This window comes from Cyprinus carpio, chromosome B1 (assembly GCF_018340385.1).
Source record: "Cyprinus carpio isolate SPL01 chromosome B1, ASM1834038v1, whole genome shotgun sequence".
In the NCBI taxonomy this organism is placed as follows: domain Eukaryota; kingdom Metazoa; phylum Chordata; class Actinopteri; order Cypriniformes; family Cyprinidae; genus Cyprinus; species Cyprinus carpio.
In genome coordinates, this window is record NC_056597.1 from 24,160,671 (window position 1) to 24,169,496 (window position 8,826).

The 8,826-nt window shown below is 36.4% G+C and overlaps 1 protein-coding gene across 2 annotated transcripts in view; it reads right to left on the reverse strand.

Annotated features, from left to right (window-relative positions):
* Positions 1-3,216, reverse strand: part of LOC109097550 (ras GTPase-activating protein 3-like) — a 43,974-nt gene extending 40,758 nt beyond the window's left edge. The window contains exon 1 of one of the 2 annotated variants that reach the window (XM_042717040.1): positions 3,060-3,216. In XM_042717040.1, coding sequence (XP_042572974.1) covers positions 3,060-3,114 — 55 coding nt within the window. In that variant the 5' untranslated portion in view covers positions 3,115-3,216. The remainder of the gene's footprint in view (positions 1-3,059) is intronic. The other variant, XM_042717041.1, reaches the window with a different exon arrangement.
* Positions 3,217-8,826: the final 5,610 nt, after the last annotated feature.

Below are 8,826 nucleotides of genomic sequence, written 5' to 3' on the forward strand. Positions count from 1 at the left end.
TATATAATAAGCATCTATAAATGAATAGTTTTCTCCATCGAATTTAATTGAATGCCATTTAAAATGTTGCATGGGATTTTATTCCTTGCCCTCATTAAAGCCGTTATGTTCTTTTATCTTCGAACTGATTAACCGAGTGATTTTCGGTCATTTTGAGCATTTTGTCATACATTAACAACACTGATAGGTATCAGTAGTATCATCCTGTACAAAACTCTCGTCATCAACCACCAACTATCTTCCAGATATTTATTTAACATGCTAAAACAAAACATCAGATGCTCTCGCAGAACGGATGCGCTTCTGCAACCAATACAACCTCAACAGCCTTGAAAGAAAGCAAAAGGCATTCATCCGTCAAGGAAAACTTTATAATGCAACAGCTGACTAGCAGAGAGAGACGTTACTGTACCAACTGGACACCAGGCCTTCTGTAAAGCAGGGTGTGACGGCCGATAGCATCTAGCACAGATGAGATTCTCTCTAAGATCTCGCTGTTTCCTCTGCTGTTTGAAGGTGCGTAACGTCACCTGGAGCACCGAACCGATCCGGGACTGCGGCTACTTCTCCAAAACATGCACAATTCTGTCAAACGCTGGTGAAGCAATCGGGTTAAGTGAAGATGTTAGGAAACAACACTCGCAATCACGAATCAAGCACAAACGGATTTGTTCCCATATCTACCTATCAATCTAATACCATCACTGTTACTTATAAGTGTTGATTTAAGTATAATAATAACAATTTTATTCATCTAAAGTAGAGAATAACTTAATTGCCCATTACAGTACCATGCAAAGCCATCACTGTACCATGGTATTACCACAGTGGAGTTCTTTGTGTGTTAATAATAATAACAACAACAGTGTTATAAAGCGCTAATAATCATAACAAACACATTTTCTTCATCTAAAGTTGACTGCTGCACTTCAAAACATAAAAGTCTGAGGAATTCCTGCCAAAATACTTTAGTACTAAGTATGAAAGTAAGGTTTATAATTGAAAATGGGCTCGTTTTGTTATTTAGTTTAATTTTCTTACTTTAATAACAGCAGCCGCTAGTAAAAATTACCAGTTATCACAAAAAAAAAATCATATTTTGGCATATATTTTAAATTATATCTATTTTGTATTTTCCATTTGGCAATTTTGTTGTGTATTTTTATAATTTTTATTAGTCATTGATTTTTATGTCTATTTATACATTTTTATATCAGTTTTAGTTATTTTAATACATGAAGTTAAAATTAAATTAGAAATGTTGCTTTGCCAACTAGCTGAAATAAAATAAGCTTAATGGTTTTTTATTTTATTTTATGGCAGTTAACATTTATTTCATTTCATAACAAAAAAAAAATGTTTATGCTTTTAGTTTTAGTTAACTATAATAACCCTTACGGGTCAGTGATTCTACACATTATTTATGAACTGCTTATAACACTGTTGTGAAACGTATTAAAAAAACATTCTATTTCAGTCTTTCTACATCAATATTTCACGTTTAGTTCAGTGCATTTCTAGTTTAAGCAATTTCTGAATTAAAATTAGGTAACACTTTACTTGAAAACTTTTTTATAATACATTATAAGGTAACGTATGTTGTAATCTTTTCATAAATACTTGTAGCCGAAGTTAAAATCTGAAGTTGTTTGTTTATTGTGTCAATGCATTATACTTTCTCAAAGTGTGTTCAATGCATACATAAGTATTATAATGTTTTATAACTGAGGTTACATTATGAGGTGCACAACAAGGCATAATTAATGCTTTTATGATGCATTATATATTCAGGCTTGAAGTTTTAGATTAGATTAAACTTTATTACCATTGTGCAGAGTACAAGGACGGAGCTAATGAGTGTCACCGAAAATGTTCTTACAGCATTTTTTTTTTTTTCAATGTACAACCCAAACTGAGTGATATTTAAATGTAAAGCAGTTACACGACCTCATATTAATGTGATCAGCTGCACTGTGGTGCATATGGAAATATGGAAGAGACTGATGCTCAGAGCCAAACACACCCCTGTGTGTGTGTGTGTGTGTGTGTGTGTGTGTGTGTGTGTGTGTGTGTGTGTGTGCGTGTGTGAGAGTATGTGTGTGTGTGTGTGTGTGAGTGTGCGTGTGTGAGAGTATGTGTGTGTGTGTGTGTGTGTGTGTGTTTGTGAGTGTGCGTGTGTGAGAGTATGTGTGTGTGTGTGTGTGAGATTATGTGTGTGTGTGTGTTTTTTTTTTTTTTTTTGTGTTATGTTTTGTGTGTGTGTGTGTGTGTGTGTGTGTGTGTGTGTTCTGCTTTAATCTGAGTCAAACAACAGCTCCATGACAGCAGCAAACACACACACACACACACACTCATGAATGAGACCGGTGTGCAACAGAGGAACATCACAAACACAGATGCACGATTTCAAATGTCAAGCAGACTCAAACAGAAATCGAAAGAGACCAACACAAAGAGCATCTTCCCAGTGTTTATCATGTGTACATCAGTCAAACCACATGCCAGCAGTCGAGCTGAGAACACAACACCTGTCTGTCTGTCAGTCTGTCTGTCAGTCCAGGAAGAAAATCACGAGTCGGAGAGAATGATTTCATCAGCGTGTTTGAACTTGTTGCGATGCCTGTATAAATGTTTTCAGATGCAGAACACACTGAAAAAGCGACTGTGTCGGTCATGAGTCCAGAGCTAGAACTGCTCTGCAGCTTCTAAACATCCGCAGCTGGAGTGAAACACGCTCATCTGTGTCTATGTGAGGAAAACACCGAGTATAACAACCAGACATCGGTGTTTCCGCGCATCTGGAGGCGAAGCTAACGTTGACCGTTATTTGAGGCTCGCTCATCTGAGGCGCCATTCAAACACATAATATGAGATTATTTACTGTGTGATGCGATACAATCGCCTCGTATATATCCGCGTTTATATCTAAATGACAAAATTACGTATTCATTTGTATAAATATCCACACATTCTCACAATATACAGTGAGAATTCACCGTGTGATTTCAGTCAGAATATGGAACGCGGTCAAGGGATCATTAACGCGCTCCAAAACTCACCGATTTTTATTTTGACACTCTGGAAAACCCGAAGACCTTCCTCCTCGACCGCCATGCTCGCAGCTCCAGCTCTTTTCCCGGTTTCCGTTCGTTATCCGCCGCTCTTTTCCTCTCGGTATTCCAGCGCGAACGGTGACTCACTGGACTGAGCGGCGCGCGGCGAACTCACGGCTCCGTTTCTCGAGGGGGAGGAGCCTGGGAATGGCTTCTCGCGTGCTGATTGGATGACAGCGCGGGCACGTCATGAAGTGGGAGGGGACTATCACGTTACACCTCGCCTACAGCGAAAGCGTTGCGTCAAAATCGCGTCGCGTTGATTGCAAAATTAGCCATCCAAACAGCATCAGTAACAGCACAACAGAATGCCATTATACACGCTTTAGATTTCCCCCAAAAACTATTGTTTTACATTTTTTAGTTGTTTTTGAACCACAGTCACTATTTATGTCATGTGATCTGCACCAAATTAGCCAACTTGCATCAGCAAAAATAAACAAGGCAAAAAACAAAACAAAACAACAAAACAGTTTTTTCTTGCACCTTTGAGATTTTGGGCTTTTGGTTTTTCATAAAATGTGTTTTTCTTTTTCTTTTTTTCCTCTTCAGAATAGTGGAAAGAAAACATTTAAAAGACACTGTTAAGTGTTTCTTTCATAGCACTGTATTTATTTGTGTCAATAGATTTCAATTACAATACATATTTCTAAAGTCTGTTTTCTAAAAGCGAGTTTTTTGAGCCATAAATCTCTACTTCAGAAGCACTTACACACACCAAACTTTTCATTTTTATTCCTATAGTCTACATCCTGAAGGTTTTTACAGAGGGATTTGTTCATATATAATTTACTTGATTATATACAACACTTTATTCCCCAAAACAATGTGAAAATATAATGTTTTTTGTGTTTTCTGAATTATGGAGTGACAAAAATAACATACTCAAAATTCCCTCTGTAAACACATTTGAGTCTATATATGTCAAGAAAATTAAACAAGAATTTTGAAACTGACTTCATCCAGTGTTCAGATTTCTGTACTCGAAATTTATGCAAATTAGCACGTTTCATTAAATAATGCCTAATTTGCATATGTAAACCTAACATTTTAGAAAACTTGTAATACAAAAAATATTTGCAATTATCAGTGTAATCAATCAACCGGGTAACCGATAACTATTAGGTTTTTTTGTTAATTTTTTTTACTCTATTCACCTGCAGTGTCTAGCCTTAAACATCATAATGTACTTCTCTTCTTTTTACATGCTCACTGCACTTGAACTCTATATAATGTCAATGAAGTTCAACGTAGAAAAAAAAAAATCTGTTTTGCATATTTCTGAGACTTGAGTTCTGTCCTCATCTGCTACTATAAATAACACAAGTATGGTCTGGGACAAGAGTCACACAAATATTCAACACTGAGGGTGTGAGAACTGCCAAATGCATTATGAAAACTCATATTAATCGAATAAAAAGTCCACTGAAAATCCACTGAAAGCTCATCTAGTGTGTTACCAGTCATTGAAATCTCATCTGGCTTGTGAAGAGCGAACAAGAGTGTAATGTAAACCTGTGAAACAGATCTCATGTCATACGTCCATTTAGGCTACAAACTGCAGATTTGTTCGTGAGCCCCTTACCGAAGGATCATGAAGTCCAGGGTGATGTTTTAATGACCCTGAAGCTGCTCTACAACTGTTGGGCCTCTATCATGTGGGCTTTGCTGGACTCATTGTTGGACTTAAGCTCATTGAACTCTTTCCCTAATTCTCCCCGGATGCTTCATCCTTCAGGGACGGGTGGCAGTCTTTGTCAGCAGTGAAGAGGAAGACGCTGAGAACAGACTATTGTTTCCACACTGCTTCCATTAGCCACAGCTGTAGGCATTAATGTCTGGCCCTTTTAAAATAGCACCAAAGCTAATTGCATTGCTCCAATCCTGCGCGTCAGCATGCAACAGTCACTGCGAGGCGCTTCGAGAAAACAGGTGACGTTTGCATGAATGCAACTGATAGACTTCTGAACATGAGCACGCTTTGACGCATATACAAAGCATGCTCAGACAAACAATACTTTGTCACAGACAAGCATCAGCCACATGCAAATTTCCCATTGAAGGGAGTTTACATGCAGACACACGCAGGGCGGTGTGGAATGGGGAAATGTAACCGTCTATTTGATGTTTTTATTTGAGTCAAAACAGTGCTGACTACACCCTGCGGTAAACCATCAGGGGCGTGTGTGTGTGTGTGTGTGTGTGTGTGTGTGTTGTGCTTTAAGAAAACAGAGGCTAATGCTTAAAATGCATTGAAATCTGCTCAGGGATCTGGTTATGTTATTAGATCAGTATTATGTTGTTTCTCTGTTGTATGGAAATATAAAAGAACATTTGCATTTATTAATTTAGCTCACACTTCTATTTAAAGCGGCCGTTTGTGTATATCAGGCCATATTTACACTGTCAAAAGCATCTCTGAATGCGAGTGTCAGGTATGATCATCAGGCTTTTGAGGAGTGTTTATTTCTTCATCTTTCAATAATCATTGCATTGCATTGCATTTTATGTTTTGAGCAATTAAATATCATCTTACTAAGTGAAGCTATAGAGTGATATTTATATAATTTTATGTAAGTATCTGCTATACTGTTATAAAGATCTCATTGACTTACATTTCAGAATTTCATCGTACTTTTTAGCATAAAAATATCAGCATTTGCACAAAATTACATGTTTTTGCTCAGTTTGGATCTTTTCTTCCATATTATCTATACATTAGAATACACGACAATAAAAGCATATCAACATGAAACACACGCAAACTTTAGATTTTTTAGTATATTGTATTATTTAATATTATCACTAAACAGTTCCATTGAAATAGATTTTTTCTGACTATTCTTTCATATGTCAGGCCTTATAGGGTTAAAATGCATTGACAATCTTCAGTTGACAATTCTTCAGTTGAATGAAGTGATTAGGGAACATTTGCATTTATTAATTTAGCACAGGAGCATGCACTCATCTGCTGTCTGATAGGCCACATTTACACTGTCAAGCTGATTATTCCACTGCAAATCTTATTGCATGCATATCAACGGCACATTATTCACATCCAATCTGAGTCACTTTCGAATGTGGTGATCTGATATCCGATCATCTGACCTACATCTAAGCACTTATATTTGCTTCCCTTCTATTTTTACATCATTGAGAAAAACATTAGTATATATGCACACGTCAGATGTGTGCACGAGGCCTCGCAGTGTCTCCAAATGTGTGAAGGTGTGAGGGACAGATGTTCTTTTTATAAACTGAGAGATGCTCAACAGTGCTTTAATTTCACTCACGAGTCAAAGAAACAAAGAAGATGAGCTGGAAATAGCTGTTGAGATCAGCACACACAGAGAAAATTACAGAGCTGGCATGTCTTGCAGCAGGCTGGTAAAGCTTCTCCGCGAACACTGGATTCTGGACGTATATAGAGATTAACATGAGGATCTCTCTAGAATGAGGAGTGTTTCGTGTCCCTAATACAACACATCCAAATGAAATGCAGAAAACACAGCAGTAAAATCCATATTCATAAAGCCTCCGTTGTTCTGCTTTAATATGTCTCTATAATCGCTTCTGTCCCAGATTCTCATACAGTACAGGAAACACAAGAAGTCATTATGTGCTGGGTAGTTATTTTATTTCCCTTTCTTACATTGAGGATTCCAGAAATATGACTGCACTGCTGTGGTAATTGTGCACTATTGTGCTGATCTGATACTTTGTATTCATGTCTTTCCTGTAGAAAAAGGAGAAATCACAAATAAGATCTGTCATTTAACTCCACTGTTCTCCTAGATAGCAATGAAATCACACAGAGAGCAAATAGAGATGTCTGAGACAGAATTATCTGGCTTCGCAGGTGTTTCTCCTTCTCATATCTCTCACTGTACTCTCTCTCAAGTGATTCAGAAAGAGATCTCAGAAATGTCTGAAACTGTCTGTAGTCAAGCGTCAGAGATCGCACTATGAATATTTCTCATCAAATGCAACTCTGTATATCCTCTTTACTTCTGAAAACGAGGCTATAGTTAAACATACAAAGGGAGAGATTCCTTGAAAAGATTCAAGACTGAAAAGCATCATCGGGTGCTATTCCTACACGTCCTTTAGGGTTTAAAATCATCTCAGGAGTTCAGAAACAATGTCTCCGAGTCATTTCTCAGAACAGAGTCCGTGCTGGAGTCACAGAACAAATTTTAACTCGGTCATGACGTAATCACCAGTATTTTAGAGAAGTGTGCTTCTGAATGATTCAACTGACCTTAAAACACAAAGTGAATGCAGCTTGTGTTTAACACACACTTCACAAACACAATCAAAGCAGAACGAGGGTTTCTGACTCTGGACAGACAAATGAAAGCAGTACAGTGGCACCAATAATAATCACAGTGGGACAATAAGGCCATCTAGTGGTTGAACTCATGAACTTTGTAGTAAATGAGGTTTATTAAAACTTTCAAACATTTAATTAGTTTCCAAAATCCACACTGCAAAACTAAAATAATATATCACCCACCAAAATTAAAATTCTGTCTTGTTTACTCACCCTCATGCCAAACTCGACTCATATGCTGTTAAAAACATTACCCAGCGCCAAAAATGCCTTAAAAGCATAATAAACAACATTCCATACGACTTGTGCGCTATATTCCCAGTCTTCTGACGTCATGCAGTAGAACTCAATGGAGTACAGACGTTAATTTATGTAGAGTAATTTTAAGTATGTATTTTCTTTCTTTTTTATGCATTTATACCCAAAACAGAGAACGTTCTCAGAACTTTGACTAACATTCTGGTAAGGTTCTTTCAAAGTTATGGACAAAACGTTCTTCCAGTCACACTAATAGAATGTTTATTCAGAGTTAATAATGCTGTCAAAATGTTAGCACGAAAACATTATTTATGTGTCTTTCATGGAACGTTTTTGAAATGTAACTATTTCTTTCAGAACGTTCAGAGAACATTCAAAAGTAACATTGCTATAATATTTCCATGATAATAAAATGGAATGTTCCTTTAAAGTGATAGTTCACCTAAAAATTAAAATTCTGTCATTGATTACTCACCCTTGTGTCGTTTCAAATCCGTAAATCCTTCGTTTATCTTCGGAACACAAATTAAGATATTTTTGATGAAATCGGAGGGTAATTCATGAGGTGAACTAGCCCTTTAACGTTTGCATAAGAAAAAAAGTTATTACTTTTTTTTAATTTTTTTTTTTTAACTGGGCATATGAACATTCAGAGAACAGTCAGAAATCAGGTTTTTATTACTTAATGGAAACGTTAGCAAAATGTTAACATATTTTTGTTTAGTTGCAGATAAAAACTGATTTAAAACCATAACAAGAAATAGTTTAATAGCTATGATACTGTTTTTGATATCAAATCTTTGCATAGCTATGACAGGAAACACTGACATCTAACAATACATAAACAGAAGTATATGCATAAACCCAAATAGGAAATAAAACAGTTATCGAATAAGCAATTCTGTGTCCTCAAACATTGATGTCTTATACAGTTTATTAGAGCAGTCACTGCAATTCATGAAAGAAATCAATTAAATCTGCATGTATTAAATCAGATGTAACCCCTTTGTAATCATTAATATTAACTGTAACTTAATAACTATTTTTTTTCTCAGTGACTGTAAATTACGTAATGTAGTTACATGTAACAAGTTACTTCCCAACACTGTGTATGTTCACGGT